The 21,789-nt window shown below is 40.7% G+C and overlaps 2 protein-coding genes across 2 annotated transcripts; both read right to left on the bottom strand.

The window, feature by feature from the left end:
- Positions 1-1,956: 1,956 nt before the first annotated feature.
- smx5 lies at positions 1,957-3,159 on the bottom strand. The gene is made up of 5 exons (XM_080535525.1): positions 3,123-3,159; positions 2,553-2,620; positions 2,407-2,437; positions 2,238-2,297; positions 1,957-2,092 (listed from the first exon to the last, which is right to left on the bottom strand). The coding sequence occupies exons 1-5, from the start codon at positions 3,123-3,125 to the stop codon at positions 1,967-1,969; spliced, it is 288 nt and encodes a 95-aa protein (XP_080391651.1). The 5' UTR covers positions 3,126-3,159; the 3' UTR covers positions 1,957-1,966.
- Positions 3,160-4,270: 1,111 nt separating this feature from the next.
- On the bottom strand, positions 4,271-20,794 carry inpp5d (inositol polyphosphate-5-phosphatase D). The gene is made up of 27 exons (XM_080535968.1): positions 20,652-20,794; positions 19,396-19,459; positions 16,458-16,593; positions 15,758-15,944; positions 15,087-15,227; positions 14,894-14,984; positions 13,831-13,908; positions 13,503-13,580; positions 12,791-12,917; positions 12,589-12,695; positions 12,389-12,491; positions 11,852-12,052; positions 11,328-11,441; positions 11,130-11,226; positions 10,298-10,436; positions 10,007-10,115; positions 9,299-9,387; positions 8,803-8,884; positions 8,559-8,648; positions 8,030-8,140; positions 7,841-7,920; positions 7,640-7,727; positions 6,986-7,132; positions 6,424-6,487; positions 6,004-6,216; positions 4,746-5,200; positions 4,271-4,384 (listed from the first exon to the last, which is right to left on the bottom strand). The coding sequence occupies exons 1-27, from the start codon at positions 20,789-20,791 to the stop codon at positions 4,341-4,343; spliced, it is 3,375 nt and encodes a 1,124-aa protein (XP_080392094.1). The 5' UTR covers positions 20,792-20,794; the 3' UTR covers positions 4,271-4,340.
- Positions 20,795-21,789: the final 995 nt, after the last annotated feature.

The following is a 21,789-nucleotide window of genomic DNA, read 5'->3' as shown; positions in this document are numbered from 1 at the left end:
TTCTCCTGTACGCAAAACACAGTCCATAATATGACCCTTACAAAGGGATGTTCATGTCCTAAATGTATATCAGTAGGGTATTCCTACACACATCGTGAGCTTAGAATGATAAGGTTCTCTCTCAGTTTAGGGTAGTTCAGAGATAAGTAAGTAAGTAAGTAAAGCTTTATTTATACAGCACCTTTCATACAAGAAATGCAGCTCAAAGTGCTTTACAACAGGACTAAGAACATGAAGTGAATATGTGTCGCAATTTGATGTAAACAGACGCCTCTCGGAAATGAGAAAGACGTCAAATTTGTCTTCAAAGTATTTCTGACATAAAACTCAGATTTTCGTTTTTTTAGCTAACATTCAACTCGAAGATGTGAAGTACCCACTCGTTATTTTTCCGAACAGTTTTACGTTCATTAAATAAGTGTAATCTATAACACAATGACTTCGTTTCTTATTGAGCGTCAATGTTACAAAGTTACATTCCATTATGTTTTGTGAGATGGAACCTTTGTATTTTATTAATTACTAACTAAAAAAATGTAAACATTTTAAAAATAACACCACACAGGCATTAATAAACACCTAATGGATCAGATTATGTAAAAAACTAAATTTTGACCAAAAATCTAGATAGAACCTTATAATTCTAACGTCACGACATCATGTCACAGTAGGCCTGATCTGTAGTGCAGTATACATCAACAAGCTTAAATAGATCCTCTACTTCGCCTCACAATGTGACACATTAGCAGAAAAAGACTTATGATTAATAAAGTAAACTTACCATGGCACAGACCTCAGCTTGTGTGGACGTTGTCTTGTTTATGTGTCACAATAACAAGGATAGCTATCGGAATAAGAAGTTAACATACTGGGTACACAGGAAGGTCAGTTTTATATAATTGCCGTCCACTCAAATGATCTACACCTGTGAACATCATGTGCTTCAATTAGTTGTTGCCAGTTTTTGATAGGCTGATCTTGTGATTGAAACACATATCGTTACTGGCCATCAGGTGTTAATTATCTGGTTGTATTTAGCAGCACACAAACTAACATGAATGAGGGTGGGATGAACATGTTCACTCATTTATTGAATCTCCTCTATTCATTGTTCAATCGAAATAGCAGAAATAATGTCATTATTTAGAGATTATTTTTTTTAGAGCATAGACATGACTGTTATTTATTCGATCCTGTCCTCGACATACACAATGTAGTCCTCAATTCAAATGAAAGAACAAAAATGGCAAGTGTATAAACAAGGTTTATTTCCAGAACATATCAAAACAATGATCAAACATTTACGTTCCAGAGCCATAGAAACAGAAAATTACCTGGTATTCCACCAACATCGCTAAAGGAAAACCTTATCAAAAAATAAGCCTGGATATTCCTCGAGCGACATTGAGGGAACACCCCCCTGGACTTAGATGAATAAAAGGTCAACTTTCATATTGAGACGGAAACATTCCACGGGACACAACTTAACAACTTGATCTATCAAAAGCCCAACTTAAAGGCTCAATTTTGCTCTATAGAAAATATGTTTGAATTTTTTTTTGCCATTCATCAGATCTGTAAAACATAAACATCAGCGTCTTATCAAGATGGCACATATTTTTCTCAATCAAATCTTCACAATGGATTCAGTCATTAAAACAAATTAAATAAATAAAAGGTATCAAATGTTGGGAGACCCAAGTTTGCTCTAACCACTCTGCAACTACTGTGAAAAAAATAAGAGGCAGACAAAAAGGAATGCATTTTCCTCAGGGGGACTCTAGTTTCATTTAAAAGTTGTGTGAAAATAGGCAATATTTGTTTGTGTTAACAGTGTTGACACCCATCAGGTTTAAATTACCTAATTTAACAAAAACTGGCCATCGCCGTAACCCCACCCTAACCCAACCCCACCCTAACCCAACCCCACCCCCACCCTAACCCAACCCAGCCCCATCCTGTCCCATCACTGCTTTTGTTGCATTGCCTCCTTTCGTGCAGCGTCTTGCAGCAGTTGTGTGTCCACTTCATCTGCAGGCAGCTGGACGTACCGTACCACCGAGCCGCGGATGAAACAGTTCTTCACAGACAACTGGGGCAGAGGAAGGAAGAAAAGCAGCAGCAGCATTTAACACTTGTGAGAAAACACAACTAGTAGAATTAGAAGAAGTACTGAACTAGAAGAAGCTGTTAGTTGATTTATTGTCGCACATTTATGAGTGACTTGGTGAACTCACCATATGAGGATATTTCTCTGGGTCTGTGACACTGATGTCTGTCAGTTTGATGTTCAGGTACTAAAGGAGATGGAAATAAAGCAAACCCATGTTAGACAATAGGAACGCACAATATTAGTAAAATGTCCCAAGATTAAACAGCTGAGTGAATGTCGGCCTATACTCTTACCTGATCAACAGAGTGAAGTGTTCCACAGATACTGAAAAGGAATAAGAAAAGGTTGCATGATGATGTGGGATTTAGGAAAGTTAAATCACATTATTCACAAACTGATCATCTCTGCCCAGCCAACAATAATAACACACAATACAAACCTCAAATCATTCTTGAGCTCCACCACCACGTCCTTCCCCACCAAAGACTTGAAGAACGAGTAGAAAAGCTGCAAATAGACAAAGGACAATAAGAATAAAGTAATGGTCAGTATGAGGTCCTGGAAAGCATCCAGACAAACCAATAAAGTTCGTGAGCTTAGAATGATAAGGTTCTTAGGAGCGTCAACGTTTTTACATTCCATTATGTTCTGTGAGATGGAACCTTTGTATTTTATTAATTACTAACTCAAACATGTCAACATTTAAAAAAAAATAACACCACACAGGCATTAATAAACACCTAATGGATCAGATTATGTAAAAAACTCAATTTTGACCAAAAATGGAGATAGAACCTTATAATTCTAACGTCACGAATTGCTGCAGCCCATCAGACGTTTGGTTGCCGACATGATGATCACTCAAAATGAGCCCTGCAGGCTAGTCTAACTACCTACATAATGTCCAGTCACATGTTATGTTATATTAATGCATCTGTGTGTGTCGGTATTAATTATCTAAGTTATTCTATAAACGAATGAAAGAGAAAGAACTTGATATATTTCTCACCATTGTCAGCGCTGTCTTTCTTGTCTCAGTTTGATGGCGTCACTGCGACTGTCATAGGGCGTTTTCATTGGTGGGTTTTTCTATTAAACGTCATGTTTATGCGACACACATTCGTGAGTCATGTCAGAAACGGAGAGTTCAACTTCAACAGTTATTTATTGTGATTTATGCCCGAGCGCGAATAATAAATAAAAAAAATACACATAACGTTAATGTATAAGTCCCATGTATCCATATGGATAAAATACATTTTATAATACAATCTTGGCCACTTGTGTTTTATTCGCATGCATGCAGTACTGTGAATGTACAGCAGGTGGCAGCATGTTCAAGGGATAGATGTAACGCACAGGCTTACATGGTAAGTAAGTAAGTAAGTAAGTAAGTAAGTAAGTAAAGCTTTATTTATACAGCACCTTTCATACAAGAAATGCAGCTCAAAGTGCTTTACAACAGGATAAAAACATATACAAGCATCTCATTCTCATAAAGTCTGTCAAAACGCCAAAATAAACATGTTGCAGAATGCAGATAGTCCTCGGAGTCAAGTCACATTTATTTAAAGTGCATTTCACAGAGCCTCAATACACTTTACAGAGCTCACTGATCCAAATGTTATTTCTCAATACAATTTCTCAGAACAGTATCATCACCACTGCAAGATTCTAAAACAGTACAATTGGAGTGCATGGATTGTACTATAACATATGACACACAGGCTGTTATTTTCTTTAGAAAACACAGGCCTAATGGATCAGTAGCGAACAACCCAGAAAATAACATTGATGCACACACTGTATTTGGTTTATGAGAACAGATGTGAAAAAATTACAGGAAATTAAGAAGCAAAATGAGTCTGATTCCCTTTACTTGCATTTAATTTAATTTAGCCTACGTTGAACATCAGTTGCATAGCCACATCTAGATTTCTGTGCAGCCAAGCAGGCTATTGACCAAAATGGTTCCAATAGAGAGACATTCATGAGACAATAGGGAAGACATGAAAAAAGTAGGCTACATTCTATTCCCATATTCGGCCTATGGAGTGTCAGTGAAAGCAAAGCAATGACAGGATATCAGGAAGACATCAGCGTTGGGCGTGAACAGTTGAGGTGAGTTTACTCTGCTGCCAATATAGCCTTCATTAAACATCTCATTTCCAAAATGTAGGAAATGCAGAAGTCTTCAAAGCCACAGCAGACGCCCAAGTCATCTCACTCAACGACCCATCTTTGTTGGGGCTTGAGGTGTCTCATGGTGCACTAGGGGGAAAGGATAAAACAGAGAACAGTGTAATATTAGGCAACGTTAGATGTTAGAACTATCAGGTTCTATCTCCATTTTTGTCAAAATGTAGTTTTTTACATAATCTGATCCATTAGGTGTTTATTAATGCCTGTGTGGTGTTATTTTTTAAAAATGTTGACATTTTTGAGTTAGTAATTAATAAAATACAAAGGTTCCATCTCACAAAACATAATGGAATGTAAAAACGTTGACGCTCAATATCTCTGAACTGCCCTAAACGGAGATAGAACCGTATCATTCTAAACTCACGCAAAGTTGATGATGGGTTTGGGTTAGGGGTTAGTGGTTTCATGAGGAGAAACAAGTTGGTCTTACCCTCTTTGGGGAGGGGCTGGCCAGGCCTGGATGGCGGGGGGCGGACTTTGCTGGGGATCTCTGAGCTGTCTCTGTAGTCTCTCTGCTTAGTGGTCTGTGACGTGGACTTTATGGGTAGAGGGGGTCTGCCGACCAGGGTCACCCCCCCGCCCTCCGAGCGTGATGGCATCACAGGCTTCTTGGTGTAGGACTGGGGGTGGAGGGAGGTGGGGGCGGAGGCCGGGGGTTTGTTGCTCTCAGAGCAGGTGTATGACCGGTTGCGGGGGGTGGGCACTGGGGGCCGATCAGCATCCACATCAGAGGGTTTTGGGAAGGCGAAGATGGCGTCTAGGGGGGTCAGGCGTTCCTTGCGCAGAAGAGAAGGGTCCTGCTCTTTGCTTCGTGCTGTTGACTGCTTCCCCATGGCACCGTAAAGAGGGTTGTCAAACATCTCTGCTGGCTTCCCATCCTCACCTCTAGAAGATACAACATCAGATCATTCAGAGTTCAGTTTCACACTCACAGCGGTGTATCATGCTGTTGACTTCCACGTGAGGAAGTAACAGCACCATTGTTCTGTCCAGTTTATATTCCACTTAGCCTAGTCGACATGGGAGAGGCTACTTTGCCAAAATAGGAATAACTATAACTAACTACTTAAACTACGGTATAACTAACTACTATAACTAACTATAACTAACTACTTAAACGTTCCACCTTTTAAAAAATGTTTCCTGGTTTGGCCTTGACCTTTGACCTTGGCGGTAGTTGATTAGCTCAGACAGTTTTTTGTTACATATATTGCATATTCACAAAAACATAATAATAATAAACAGCTAATAATATGACAGGATCCCCCCCCGAAGACTTCTCTGCATCACATTTTTATTTAAAAACGTTGCTATAATCCACTTAAGCATTTAATTACCATGACAATGAAAATACAAAAGTATATTACAGCATAACAAAATGACTTGTCAGAAACACAATACAAACAAAGTCTTCAGAGAGGGATTATATCATAATATGAGTTGGGTTGGAGTGTCTGTCAGATGTTTTGGAAATATTTTCAGAATGAATGGGGCCCTAATGGGCCCAAAATAAAGGAAGCAACCACTTAACTAAATCAACCACGTAACTAAATCAACCACGGAACTAAATCAACCACGTAAATAAATCTAAACTAAAAACTTGGGCTAATCAACTACACCGTCCCGGCCAAAGAGGAACAGTTTGGAACATCCCTTTAAAAAAAAGAGACACAAAAAAAGGGACTTACACAGGATCTGATGCTTTTCCTGTGGGACTACGTGAGTCATACCCAGCCTTTTTGGGAGAGAGGTTGCCGTGGTTCAGGTCCTTCCCCGTGAGCCCCCCTCCTGGACCTGTTTTGGGGGGCATGCTGTAGCTCCAGCCTTTGTCAGTTGCACCTCCAGACTTCAAGCCCACCCCCATGTAACTGGGGTTAGTGATATCAATGGCATGGCAAAATCTATTAAACACAAAAACATACTGTCACCATCTCATCATTAGGGAAATGGCCTGGGGATATAAAACAATCTTAATACAAGGCTAAAACTGATAGCAAAGCATAAACCAATATCTCAATGCTAAATTCATATTTGTTTTGGCTACATCAACTCAGATCATTTGTGAGATATGATTGCATGAAGTAACCAATAGGGTGGTCAGGGCTCACTTGTTGATCTGATCAAGCCCTTTGCCTTTTGGGCCGCCATCTTCCCTCTCTACTTTGATGAAATCTGAGGAAAAATATATGTTTGTTTTAGCGACAGGAGATGCAACCGTTCCCTTGATGCACTCTGCTAAGGACAATGAGTTGAGATGCTTCAGTCAAAATCACAATCAGTCGAAACTTTAACCAAAGGCGTTTTCTTTCTAAAATGTAACACTTTGTGTCTTCTTGAAATGTCGTGAGTTTAGAATGATAAGGTTCTATCTCCGTTTAGGGCAGTTCAGAGATATTGAACGTCAAAGTTTTTACATTCCATTATGTTTTGTGAGATGGAACCTTTGTATTTTATTAATTACTAACTCAAAAATGTCAACATTTTAAAAAATAACACCACACAGGCATTAATAAACACCTAATGGATCAGATTATGTAAAAATCTAACCAAATAGAACCTTATAATTCTAACGTCACAATGTGTATATATGTGTGTAAATATAGGCACTAAGCTTCCGGGTTCTCCCTGGTGTCGTGGTATCAGTGGTGTGGCAGTCATTCTCAGGTTTACCATATAACTTCTCAGTCGTTTTGCCCTCTGAGGTGCGTAGCTGGACGCCCCCTGTCAGCGTGCCTGTCCTCTCTCCATGGTGGGTCAGTGTGACCTGGAACTCAGTGTAGGACGACTCCGCCGCACGCAGAGCCACACAGCCTTCTCCTGTGGGGAGAATATCAGGAAGAGGCCCGGCTCAAACAAACGTAGACTTGCCTTGAACTAAATGGACTGCACTTATATAGCGCCTTTATCCAAAACGCTTTACAACGGCCTCTCATTCACCCATTCACACACACATTCACACACCAATGGCGGCAAGCAGCCATGCAAGGCGCCGGCCCGCTCACTGGGAGCAATTTGGGGTTCAGTGTCTTGCCCAAGGACACTTCGACATGTGGCCAGCCGGGGCTCGAACCGCCGATCTGCCAACCTTGCGATCATTAGACAGCAGCTCTACCTCCTGAGACACAGCCGCCCCAACTCTATTCTATTCTCTGACACGTGTTTATACTCAGGATTTGGTTGGTTTCTGGCTTTAAGTCTTATTGCATTATCTTCTTAACCTCATAACCTCTTATCCTCATAAATAGAGTAAAGTTCAGCTACTAGCTATAAATAGAGTAAAGTTCAGCTAGGGTACTACTTGTATTCTTGGTTCTAATTTCTTACCATAAGATTCGTCAGAGTCTGTGGACTTCACCGAGATCAGAATGTGCTGGTCCAGTAGATACTCTGGGTCAGAGATGATCGGAACGAGCTTGAAAAGAAATGAAAGGTCAGAAAACCCTACAATGATCTTTACCATCAATGAATGCATCATACTGCCAACAAGAAAGTGATGTGAAAGGCTTCCCTTGCAAGTTAGCCTACCTCAACTTGGGTTCCAAATTTAACTTTGATGGACCCCTCCGAGTATTCCTGGTTCTCCCCTTCAGAGCTCTTGACGAATCCTGTGGACACGGTGTGTAAGCGTTGCAGTTTGATATGGTAGCATTTTGGTATTGTAGTATTTACTATGACAGACTGTGATCAGATCAGATAGGAAGTCGGTGGTTTTACTCTCTAAGCAGCTGGAGTGATATTCAATGGAGAACTTGGTCTTAGACTTGGTCATGAGTGTGGCGATGCAGTTCATGAACGTAATCCCCCCCTGAGACACACTGTTGGGATCTGGAAAGACAGAAAGTGTTCACAATGTTAACTAACAGAACATGCAGGTGGGACAGTTGCCGTAACAATGGGTCTCTTTCCATTGTATCATTCCTACAACATTCAAAGGCTAAATAACAGGTTTGAAAAGTATAACTGAGGTTAGAGCTCTAGAAAAATAACTAGAAAAAGTTCCATAAGAAACTGTCTTATTTTTGTTGTCAACTTAAGATTGTTTGGACAATAGATAGATTTGCTAGGTAGTTGAAAGAAAGTGAGTTCTATTATTATAGTGGATAACATTGGTTTTTATTTCAACTTTATTTAATTCAAATAAATAGGTTAAACAGTGACAATTGTTGAATCTAGTTCTAGTCAAACAGCAGAGGGGGTCTAGTGAGATGTGGAAAATAATAAATATAGAATTGACAAACTGTACCGTTCTTGGAAACAAACTGTGACGCCACTCCAACTTCAAACGTTGCAAAAACCGGTGAGTGATCACTCGTCATGATGTCATTAGTACACCCTGCAGGTCAAAGGTCAATCATTACATGGGGCCTGTTTGTATCAAAATGGTTTTAATGGGGATATGGTCCCTGTTTGTTGTGGCTGTTTGACTGATTGTATTAAATGGCAACAATTATTGATATATTTTAGTTGCCATGCAACAATAGTCTTACCATATGATTGACAGACCACATGCACCAGGGGGTAGGACTTGCGTAGAACACGATCACACCACGAGGGTAGGTTGTATTTTATCTGTGAAGGAGTTGAAATTAAATAGATAATATAGATAATAATAATCAAATATTAAACTTTCAGAGATTCTGCCCTGGTTGGGTAATAGTCATGACATCATGGCATTGTCAGATAGAAATATCTGTGGTGGATGCATGCGATTCTTCTAGGCCTATAGAATGATGCCTATTCCCCTAATGACTCATACCACGCCTGTTTCCACTGACATACATGGCTGTGGTAGAAAACGCACATGTCGTCTGCAAGAGAGTCAGGTGCCACAGATTAATAAAAAGCTATCTGTTATTACTGCTATTATCTGTGGACTTCTTCACTCAGATATGTGCTCGTTCCTACCCTGTATCAGGGGCATGCTTTTGCAATACATCAAATAAACAAACATAAAACAAAACATGTGATCAAACACAGGCCTACCCCTGTGGCCTTGGCCTTGGTGTAGGCGTATCTCTCTCGTGTGTCTCTCTCGTAGCGATACGTGGGCGCAAACGTGATCTCCTCCTCATCTGTGGTGGAAGGAAATTAAGCAACAAAAGCAGGTTTAACTGTCAAGTTACTGTTTTTAGACCTAGGCCTACAGCATATGTAGAGTTTGTGGTCAACTCAACTCACACAAATCGTGAGCTTAGAATTCTAAGGTTCTATCTCCGTTTAGGGTAGTTCAGAGATATTGAGCGTCAAAGTTTTTACATTCCATTATGTTTTGTGAGATGGAACCGTTGTATTTTATTAATTACTATCTCAAAAATGTCAACATTTTAAAAATAACACCACACAGGCATTAATAAACACCTAATGGATCAGATTATGTAAAAAAACTCAATTGTGACAAAAATGGAGATAGAACCTTATAATTCTAACGTCACGAAAGGCTAAATTGTCTCTATTCACAAAATCATGATTCTGGCCTGCTGTTGTTTCCAATCAAATGTTGACACTTCAGATCATAAACTAGGTAAAAAAAAACAAATGTGCACACTGCAAATATTGTAGATGTAATTACTTTTGACAATTACTTTTCAATGGAAACTAATTTCCACTTCCAACCTTATCAATGACTATGTCTTTTATAGTCACTTGGTATTTCTGATAAGAAGTATTCTCTCCTCGTGTTGATATCTTTACCATAATGCAAGAAGACTTTCCTCTCAGCCCTCTCAACGGTGAGTTGGTCTCGGCAGAGGAGTTCCTGGTACTGTTGCTGTTTGATCTTTGTTACAATGTTCTCCGCTTCCTGTAAAGGCAAATCATGCAAAGTAGAGGCTCTTCCTGTCTAGTGAAGTCAGCAGTTTCTGTATATAACTTCTAGTAGAGAAATGGGGAACATCATGCTGTGTTATGCACCGGGCGAATCTCCCATGTTATTTTCACCATAATGTCCATGAGAGATACTAGTGCTAAACTAATTCCACTCACCGCAGCTGGAAGGTCAAGTCGATAGTTCAGATCTCCGAGCCAGAACAGATGGGTGAAGCGATGTGTGATGTCGAAAGGATTTACTTTCTTATCCCCGAGATTCAAAAAACGTAGGATGTTGATGTAGTTCTGGTTGCGTCTGGAAAGAGAGCAAAGATTTAGTTTGTGTGTATTTTTGTTTTTAATTGTTTCCTTTGTAGTCATTTTTATGCTACTCAGGAAATTGAACAGACAGTCCACAAATAACAACAGTGGCCTGATAATAATACATTAGACTTATATAGCGCTTTTCTAGACACTCAAAGACGCTTAATGTTCAGATATTCAGAGCTTTCAGATGATATTACTGTACATTGCAATCTGATGTCAATGGGTCAATTTAGTTTTGGGCGAATATGGTATTTATTAATTTACAAGAGCCGGCATTTACTGTATCAACTGTTTAGTATTACATAACCTCCTCCCTATAGGCAGAAGTGTCTGGGAATGAGATGAAGTATTACAAAATGGTTCTTATATTCTTATGATGACATTCTTTGACAGTCATTTATAATACAAACACTCACTGGTGGACTCGGGGGGGGGGGGGGGGGGGCGACCGCCCCTCCTGGTGCCCCCACGGTTGAAAAACGTCCCCTTTTGAGTGTCAAAAAAATGCCCTTTCGAGTGGAGCAAATTAGAGGATGTGCCCTATTGGCTGCCCCTCCAATGGTCTAAACTTGACCATGTGCACTGATGGGGTCCCATGTTGTGCAGTAGATGCCCTTTTTTCTTTTCGCCCCCCCTGCCCTTCAAACAGCCTGAGTCCGCCACTGCTCACACTCTGGCTCACCTGACTTTCTTCTCACTCCCTGAGGTCAGGTGACTGTTGACGAACCCAAAGGATGTGCCGTTGAACATGAAGGACACGCCCACTGCTCCCTTGTTTCCTGGATAACAAACACATGAACATGGATGTGTGTAGCATGTGCCTTTAACCATCTATCTTGGTACTGAAACTACCAGAGTTACTAGAGTTCTGGGGACTTACCCAAGGCGTTGGCGATCCCTGTCTTGACGCTGTCTGAGAAGATATGAGAGATTCTGTTTTCATGCTCCGGCTTGGCTAGCACCACCACCCGGATGTTCCACAGTGTCTGGATGGCTATCTGAGGAACACACAAACACATCTAGTTCCTCATGGTAACATGTACTACAGGCTATCAACTTCATTTCAGTGTGTCAATTGTCATAACGTACATTTTGGACTGAGTAGGTGAACACATCTGTTCTCTGGCTGGTGAGTGGAACTGAATTTAACTTAAGCTAGTGTGTTTTGGTAGCTGTGTGGTAACTACTGTCCTTCTATCACTGTGACTGCCAATGGCCCCGGGCCTGAGCTAGATTACTCTTCCTGATACGACTGGTGGACTGATGATTCACTTGCTTAGTCAAATGTATTGATTGTAAGTCGCTTTGGAATAAGGCGTCTGCTAAATGCCAAACATGTAAATGTAAAATGTCATAATGTGCACCGTGTATCAGTGGAGGAAGGTGTGTATTATGTTGAGTCACTGACATGTTTGAAGCTAATGTTGGTGATGCTTCTCAGGGAGTTCTTCAGCGTGTCCATCCACTCCTTCTCTCCTAACGGGTCCTCCTGTGTCCCGATGACGTAGATGTCATGAGGGATGTGGTCGGCTGTGTCGTCCCGGGTCTTCCCCTGGCCCTTGCACTGGAACCAGGAGGAGATGTCATGCGGAGGGTTCGCATTACCTGGGAACAGAAGAGTCAAGGGTTCAGTAGTCGTGACGTTAGAATTATAAGGTTCTATCTAAATTTTTGGTCGAAATTGAGTTTTTTTACATAATCTGATCCATTAGGTGTTTATTAATGCCTGTGTGGTGTTATTTTTAAAATGTTGACATTTTTGAGTTAGTAATTAATACAATACAAAAAGGTTCCATCTCACAGAACATAATGGAATGTAAAAACTTTGACACTCAATATCTCTGAACTGCCCTAAACGGAGATAGAACCTTAGAATTCTAAGCTCACGTAATGTTGAAATTGAGGCACATGTCCAACAGTGAAAAATGATTCTATATTTACCCATATTCCAGGTGCCAACAAACAGAGTGATCATATCAGGCTCAGGTTTGTCTGAGTGTTTGTTTTTCATCTGCTGAAGCAGCTGGCAGAACCCTTCTCTCTTCTGGTGACACACATCAGAATGATGAATATGTAATACATCACATATAAACAGAAACAGACACATGTAGTAGCTCGATGGCTTCCTTAGGAATCTTTACCTTTGTGTGGTCGAAGACGACCTCTTTGCGCAAAGTCTTCTCCTTCTCCGTCTCCACGATTATGACCAGTTTGGCGTGAACTTTCTGGGACTTAACCAGCTGCAAAACTACATATTACATATAACCACCACGCAGTTAGAGAATCATTACAATTTGTAAAATAAGAACAGCTATTATTAGCAAGAATAGAACACATAGCTACTTTTATTGTGTACAAAGAATTTGTCTTCCGGCCCATCTTTTGCTTTCTTGAAGTAGACTTTCCCGCTTTCCACGTCCACCTTGAGCAACAACTTGGTTGAGATACCGGCTAGGGCCTCTGACTTGACCTGCAAAACCATAACATGATGTCACTGTGCCAATGAAATGTCCTGATCTTAGAATGATAAGGTTCTATCTCCGTTTAGAATGATAAGGTTCTATCTCCGTTTAGAATGATAAGGTTCTATCTCCGTTTAGAATGATAAGGTTCTATCTCCGTTTAGAATGATAAGGTTCTATCTCCGTTTAGAATGATAAGGTTCTATCTCCGTTTAGAATGATAAGGTTCTATCTCTGTTTAGAATGATACGGTTCTATCTCCGTATAGGACAGTTCAGAGATATTGAGCGTCAAAGTTTTTACATTCCATTATGTTTTGTGAGATGGAACCTTTGTATTTTATTAATTACTAACTAAAAAAAATCTACATTTTAAAAATAACACCACACAGGCATTAATAAACACCTAATGGATCAGATTATGTAAAAAAACTAAATTTTGACCAAAAATGGAGATAGAACCTTATAATTCTAACGTCACGACATGTCACTGTTCCAATGAAATGTACAAAACAATAAGATGCAGTGTGATAACAGTGTGATAACAGTGTGATAACAGTTGTGATAACAGTGTGATAACAGTTGCACACTTACGTCGAAGGTGATAGGTGGGATGAGAGACTTCCTGTGTCCTCCCTCATACCCAGCGGACTCAAACAGAGCAGTCTTGGCCTGAAACATAAACAGTGTTCAGTGGAAACACAAACTGCTCACAAACGTATGTTTCTGTCAGCTGGGATGTCAAAGTGTAACAGGAAAGATAATTTTACTGTGAAAATGCAACTCGAAACAGATGATTCACGGTGGTGAAACTAGGAGGGGTTAGTCATTGACAGAAATATAACATGAACGAGTTAGTGCTAACGTTGAGCATCATTGTGATTTTAGACTGAGGTTCAGTCTGTCTTACATTAAACATTACCTTCTCCTCTATTAAGTAAAGCATCTTGATCAGTTGTTCGAGCCTAGAAGACACAGACTGACTCGAGTCACCAGAGACCTAAAGATGAAAACATAAAAAGAATTGAAATTCTTTCAAACACTTTCAAGACACTTTACAAACAACACTTAAAACAACTATTGAAGGAATTATATTCTAGAAATATTCTCTATTCTGCAAAAGGAACCAAGAAGAGGGCAGAGGCACACTCTCTATCAGGCTACACAGGAACTTCAATGCATTGTCAACTTAGTTTTCAGGTTACCAAAATGTGTGTTTGGAAAATTGTTTGGAACTTTGTTCCATGTCACAGCTGAATAGAAATCGTGACGTTAGAATTATAAGGTCACCTAGTTTACTATGTGGCCCATTTCACACACAGACACTGTTAAGCCAGTGTTTTGAGACGTTTAAATGTAATGATGAAAACCTATGATATATATTTATATAATAATATAATAATAATCATAATTAATATGAATATTATTTCTGTGTGAAGTTTGCCGTGTTTAGAACCTGACTATAAATGAATCAAGCCAAAAATGAATATTTTATCTACTCAGTAAATGGTATGTATTTGTTTATTTATCTATACAGATCTCCTTTAGCTGTTGTACATAATCTGATCCATTAGGTGTTTATTAATGCCTGTGTGGTGTTATTTTTTAAATGTCGAAATTTTTTAGTTAGTAATTAATAAAATACAAAGGTTCCATCTCACAAAAACATAATGGAATGTAAAAACTTTGACGCTCAATATCTCTGAACTGCCCTAAACGGAGATAGAACCTTCTCATTCTAAACGGAGATAGAACCTTATCATTCTAAACGGAGATAGAACCTTATCATTCTAAACGGAGATAGAACCTTATCATTCTAAACAGAGATAGAACCTTATCATTCTAAGATAGAACCGTATCATTCTAAGCTCACGGAATGTAATTGTTCAAAGTCAAACGTATATTCTGTCTCCAGACCACATAACCCCAGGGAATCTATAATAGAAAAATGTAAACTGGTTGATAGAAAGTTAACGGTCACCTACTTGAGTCCTTAGCCGCACCACCCCAGGAGAGGGCTGTTGGTCCAGGACTCTCTGAAAGGCCTCTAGCGTTGGCAAGGTGCGGGAGATCTCACTACCACAAAAAGTGGATTACAAAAATGTTTATTAAGGGTATTTTTACATTTCAATTTCAGTATGTGTAAATGTCGCTGAGACACTGTAAATGTAAATGTACCTGTTTAGCTGTTTACAGATGCCCAGAGTTAGCTTCTTTAGATGGGGCAGGTTGGGGTTACCACTGTGTACCTGCTCCGCGTCGAGGCACATTGAGTTGCAGAAGTATTCCTGAATGGCCTTCTGGTGCTCCTCTGGCACGCTGGGAGACATGTTGCAGAATGACTAGGATGTTTCCCATATTGGTGCTTTACTATAACTTTCTCAAAACTAACTTTCTCAACATTCAAGCCTATCCGGTTGTTAAGTCTGACGTCAAACGTGACGTTTTGCAATTTCCGGGTCCAAACCAGAAATTCTCCGCACCAGAATACCAGTGTACTACAGTGTTAGAATGACAGTTTAATCGTTTTTTAGACTCAGATCTATTCATACAACAAGGGACACAGCAGCACTTTCCCGTTTTCCCCATATTGTCAGGGTATTTGAGCCTTGGAAAAGCGCTATATAAATATAATTTATTATTATTATTATTGCGGCATTTCGAAGACAGCGCCTCAGCCAACGTTGGACCCGGAAACACGTCACGACTAAACAACCGAATAGAATAACCTTCTTAACATTCAAGCCTATAGGTAACTGGCTAAAACAAAGTAGGCTACACAATGTTTTAACACATCATGGAAGACACCAGATGGGTGTTGTAGTGCAGTAATGTACACGTGATCATACTTGGACATATCCACATGTTGCAGCCTCTGTATGTAGGTGTCTGGGAGGGAGACACAGGCCAGATCGGAGCCCTTCACGTCCCCCCCACGCATGTCATGTACGCATCCACCATGGACATCTTTAGTATCACTGGCTGGCGGCCCTCCAGGGAAGTTCCTTGGCGGTAGCTGAGGAGGATGGAGAGGCTCTGGAGAACACACAACAATTACGGTAAATGGACTGCACTTATATATCGCCTTTATCCAAAGCGCTTTACAACGGCCTCTCATTCACCCATTCACACACACATTCACACACCAATGGCGAGGTAGGCAAGCTACCATGCAAGGCGCCGGCCGGGCCCGCTCACTGGGAGCAATTTGGGGTTCAGTCACAGTGTCTTGCCCAAGGACACTTCGACATGTGGCCAGCCGGGGTTCGAACCGCCGATCTGCCAACCTTGTGATCGTTAGACGGCAGCTCTACCTCCTGAGACACAGCCGCCCCTACGGTCACACTACTCACTTATATATAACATAACAAAACATAAAAACATTCATCCTCTGGCACAGAGAAGACGCCATGCTTCCTTCTGGATGGGCGTGGGCACCTTGGGATGGTAACCATAGAGATAAGAGAGAGAGAGAGAGAGAGAGAGAGAGAGAGAGAGAGAGAGAGAGAGAGAGAGAGAGAGAGAGAGAGAGAGAGTGTGTCCTCTGACCTGGCTCCTCCTCCAGCTCCTCCTCTTTGTGGACAGGGAACTGCAGCGGGGTCACCAGGCCCATGTTGTGGCTGTAGTACGCCTCCACCAGGTCTGCCACCACCGTGTAGAAGCGGATGGGAACCCCCTCCGATGCCTGGGGAGGGAACACAGCAGCAGTCACACACTGAGGAGGAGAGGAGAGGAGAGGAGAGGAGAGGAGAGGAGGAGAGGAGGGGAGGAGAGGAGGAGAGGAGAGGAGAGGAGAGGAGGGGAGGAGGGGAGGAGAGAAGAGGAAAGGAGAGGAGAGAAGAGGAAAGGAGAGGAGAGGAGAGGAGAGGAGAGGAGTGGAGAGGAGAGGAGGAGAGGAGAGGAGAGGAGAGGAGAGGAGAGGAGAGGAGGGGAAAGGAGAGGAGAGGAGAGGAGTGGAGAGGAGAGGAGAGGAGAGGAGAGGAGGGGAGAGGAGAGGAGTGGAGAGGAGAGGAGAGGAGAGGAGTGGAGAGGAGAGGAGAGGAGAGAAGAGGAGAGGAGAGGAGAGGAGTGGAGAGGAGAGGAGAGGAGAGGAGAGGAGAGGAGAGGAGGGGAGAGGAGGAGAGAAGAGGCACTCTGGAGTCGCTCCTACCTAGTACTGTAGATGGTAGATCTCTAGATCAGTTCTTCTGTTTACAGATTGAGATGTATTGAGTCATGATTCTCGGAGAGATTGTCATGTTCTATGAACGACAAGTTGGTCCTTCCCAACGATTATGAAGTTTGCTCTTTAAGCTTTTCTGTTGCTGCATTCCTAGGGGGCTTAAAGCGCATTAATGACCAAGTCACCTAGTTTACTATGTGGCCCATTTCACCAACAGCCACTGTTAAGCCAATGTTTTGAGACGTTTAAATGTAATGATGAAAACCTATAATATATATTTATATCATAATATCATCATTAATATTCATATTATTTCTGTGTGAAGTTTGCCATGTTTGATTTTTGTACATAATCTGATCCATTAGGTGTTTATTAATGCCTGTGTGGTGTTATTTTTTTAGTTAGTAATCAATAAAATACAGGTTCCATCTCACAAAACATAATGGAATGTAAAAACTTTGACGCTCAATATCTCTGAACTGCCCTGAACGGAGATAGAACCTTATCATTCTAAACGGAGATAGAACCTTATCATTCTAAGCTCACGACATGACATTGTACATAATAGTAGCAGCCAACGGGTACTGAGAGATGGTTATTGTAGTTCAGAGGTGCAACTGTGAACACACTTTCATGCGTTGGACCTCTTCACCTCATGCTCACCCATTTCTTTGGGTGACTGGATGCCGACAGTTAATCTGCCCACTCTCACTGTTGTTTATATTAACCATAAACGTATCATAAGGTTTTTAAAGTCACACCCTCTCAATGTACTCACCATAGTGTTAGTGTTAAACCAAACTTAAAATGTATCACAATTGTTTTCATTACAGTTGTACAATTCAGTGCTTAGAGATCACAGTAAAACAGATTCTCGCTCTGATATTGAGCATGAGATGAACTCTGTGGCTTTCCTTACGGCTACACCAAGGGAGGATTTAAAAACTTAAGGGTTTGCTGGCTGCAACTGAAAGAAGAAGAAGGTTTTTGATAAATATTTAAAAGTAACCATCTCTCAGGAGGAGGTTGTACTGGAGGCTACATGTTAAAGTCTGAGTCTGAGTATATTATGCACCAAAACAGCCAAAACACAGACGTTTTTAGTCGACATCGATGACTATCTTACTTTATAACGGCTCAAATATTCAATGCTGAGCTGCTCATTGCAAATCTATCACTTACTAGCATTGTCTCTAGCTTTGGGCTGTCTTAACTGGCGAGGTACAGAAATAGTCACAACGTATACCACAGAACAACACAGAGAGATGAGTGTGCCCCTCGGTTGAGGAGGAGGGAGGCCTATTTGTTTAAGCGACACTAACTGTGCTCACTCTTACACCAATAGAGTAGAAATAGTGTTACACATTCACAGCCACAGCAAGCCAGTCAGTTAATGTTTAATGAATCAGTTATAGGGAGGCTCTCACATCTAATGCACTGACCTGCTTTCGGGAAATATTAGATTTAATATGCGTAGCACAAAGCTACTGTAACTACAGTACACAGCTATTCAACCTCTTTGCCTGTTTGCTTGGCCACACTTGCAGAAAGCAGCTAGCATTAGCATTAACATTCGAGGCGTGAAAACAATGAAGCAATACAGAAAGTATGAGTGAGTGATGAATGGGTTAGGTGAGAAGGTTTCACATTATAGTTTAACTAAATGCAACTCAAGATTTGAAAACTCACATCAGACATGTAGTAACAACCAAGATTACCACGTTGTTACCAGGCTACCATTCTACATTTCTGTAGCAGAAAAAAGCAGAAGTTGTCTGTTGGTGTATGAGAGAGAGATTGCTCTTGAAATAACCACCCTTAAGACTCCAGCACCTGGGAGTGGTTCTTCCATCAGTCTCACATGGTAGACGTAGCAATGGAAGTGATCTGGGCCTAATGTATACTGTACAGTGTCCTCTTTTTTTTTGTGTTTGGTATTTTTGAACTTTTTGTTAACATGCGTAAGTAAAATGTTGTTTATAAATGTTTATATGTCTTGATTATGCACTCATAAGGGGAAAACCACTAATGTAAAAAGGGTAGGCGCATTAATATAGTTTTTTGTTTGGTACTTTTGAGTTTTCTGTTAAGATGCGTAAGTGACATTTTGTTTATAAAAGTTGCAATGTTTTGATTATGCACTCATGGGGAAAAACCATACATGTAAAAAGGGTAGGCGCAATAAGCCATGGCTTCAGCCTACACCTTTTTGGTCCTGGTGTTACGCATTGTGACTGTGTACATTTTTAATATCTGTATTATGAATTGACCAAAATAAACATTCTCAATCAATCCTAATATGGGCTGTAGACAGGTGTGACCCACCTGGACAGACAGCTTCCTCTCCTCATTTGGCAGAATTCTGTATGTGTACACACAGTTCTGGTACCTGTTAATAGAGAAAATATGTTATTTCACAGAACTGTGGTTGATCAACGTTCACAGTTGTGTGAGGTAGACACAGAAGCTGAGTGATCAAGTATAGATGTTATACATACTGTACCTACTGGACTGTACCTAGAGACTTCAGACTACATACTGTACCTAGAGACTTCAGACTACATACTGTACCTAGAGACTTCAGACTACATACTGTACCTAGAGACTTCAGACTACACACTGTACCTACTGTACTGTACCTAGAGACTTCAGTGGCGTTCGATGTAAATACTAAATGACCACACATGCAAATCAGCCTGTCATGTAGCAACTTTCATCTGGTCTTTAGCAATGCATGACTCTTAATCTACCCTAAGCCTAACCCTAATCTACTAGACACATTAATTGATCATGCATAATCATAATCATGACTGCTCAGTATGTTTTCTTTTGTGCCTCAGAATGACACAGAAAGTACCTGAGCACTCATGTGTCTGTTTGTGCAGCCGACATTCAGACTGAAGTGGATGGTTCCCTGTGCACTGGGCTGTGTGTGAGTAGCAAGACTGTTGTGTAAACTAAACTAAACTTGTAAACTAATTATGTCGTTGGCCCTCAGTGTATCTTTGTAATTGACTGTACAAATTCACATTTACAAACATCTAAAACATGCCACAGTATTCTAGCTAGCTCTGTTTTGGTTGACAGCCAAGATGATTCCATGTAACGATTATTGATGGTAATGAGAGAAAATAAAAAACAGAAAAAAATAAGTCATGTACAGTAGGATTCTGCATAACCTGCTGCTCTCCTGCTGTTTTAAGATAAACACATAAATACAAACACAGAATAGGACTAGGAGTAGGTATTTGACACTTACAATTGTATAAACATCCTATCATTCCTTATTTTTGTTTTTGGCACTGATTATAGTTTGTTGTCTGGCTTCCTTTTAAAGGTACAAGTCACAAAACTCAAAAACACAATACGTCAGCTGTACTTTCATCAAACATATCCAACTAGTTTGAACGGTTACGTGCATGCAAAGAAGTACAGGAAGAAATGTTGTAAGGATTGAGTCCTCAACAGAGTCCTCAACAACCACCCTCTGGTCGAACCTCTTTCCTCTTGCTTCTCAGATAGGGAAATGTTTCCAACTGCCAAGTCTCCTACAGAGTAGTTAGAAGTTATGGTTTACTTACAGCACACAGAGGGCATAGGCTCCGTTTATGGACTCACTATCCCGCAGGATGAAGCTGCCATCCCTGGCAGCCTTGGAGAGCAGATCCTCAGCTGTGGATCGGGAGATATTGCCATGGTACCACGGCTGAGAAGTAGGCATCCTGTTCCTCGCCCCCAACACACTCAGGTCAAGGTGTCGTGCATCTGCTCTCAAAACTAATAAGAACTCATCAGGGAAGATCTGTCCGTATACATATTTTCCTCACTGCTGTATGTGTGTGCCTATGTCCTCTCTCTCTCTCACTCTCTCTCTCTTGTTCACTCTGTCTCTTCCTGTTAGAGGGGCGAAAGCTGTAAAAAGGAAGCTGCTACAAACACGACTCTGAACTTCCTCATTTGAGAAGTGAGAGGAGGGCCAGAGAGCCTTGAGTTTAACGCCACGGAGCAACACACAGCAACACACAGCAACACACAGCAACAAGTGGAAAGAAATTAGGCTAGCCTCCTGATCAGACACACCTCTTCTTTCACTGTTTTAATTATTAACTGCGATACTCAGGGGAAAAAACGAATCTCTCAACCACTGTCATGCTGGACTGTCAGATTAAATGGAGACATTGTGTGGCTGAACGTTAGCCTGTGTGTGTGTATGTGTGTGTTAGGTTTGAAGGAAGTGGAGTCCTCTGGTCTGAAAAGGGAAGTCATGTGAAAGGTTGACATATTAAGGGACTACGCTGCCATATCTTCCATTGGATCTTAGCGATGTATAATGAATAGGAAATGATGCTGCTTTGAATGAATACAGGAAATTAGATAAACTCAGATTAGTTCATACAGGTGTAATGTAGTATCAATAAGTAGAGTTAAATAATATCTTCTACTGTATAACAGAACAAATAGTCACAAAAGTGAGTTTACAAATGTTTTATTCAATCGATTATGTTATAATTGTGACGTCCCTTTTTCGATTCAGACAAATGAAGCTGTCATATTCATTGATCTCACAAAGTGCTGAGATTAAGAATGTTTTTGTAGTTTTTAGAGCATATCTAAATATAACTCAACTACTCAAGTGGTTTGAACTTTCAAAGCCTCTTCATTTCATATCACCATCCCTTTACAGACTGTAGTATGACACACACACACACGCCCACACAC

This window comes from Nansenia antarctica, assembly GCF_963989245.1.
Source record: "Nansenia antarctica genome assembly, chromosome: 7".
In the NCBI taxonomy this organism is placed as follows: Eukaryota; Metazoa; Chordata; class Actinopteri; order Argentiniformes; family Microstomatidae; genus Nansenia; species Nansenia antarctica.
This window is presented reverse-complemented; position numbering and strand designations above follow the sequence as displayed.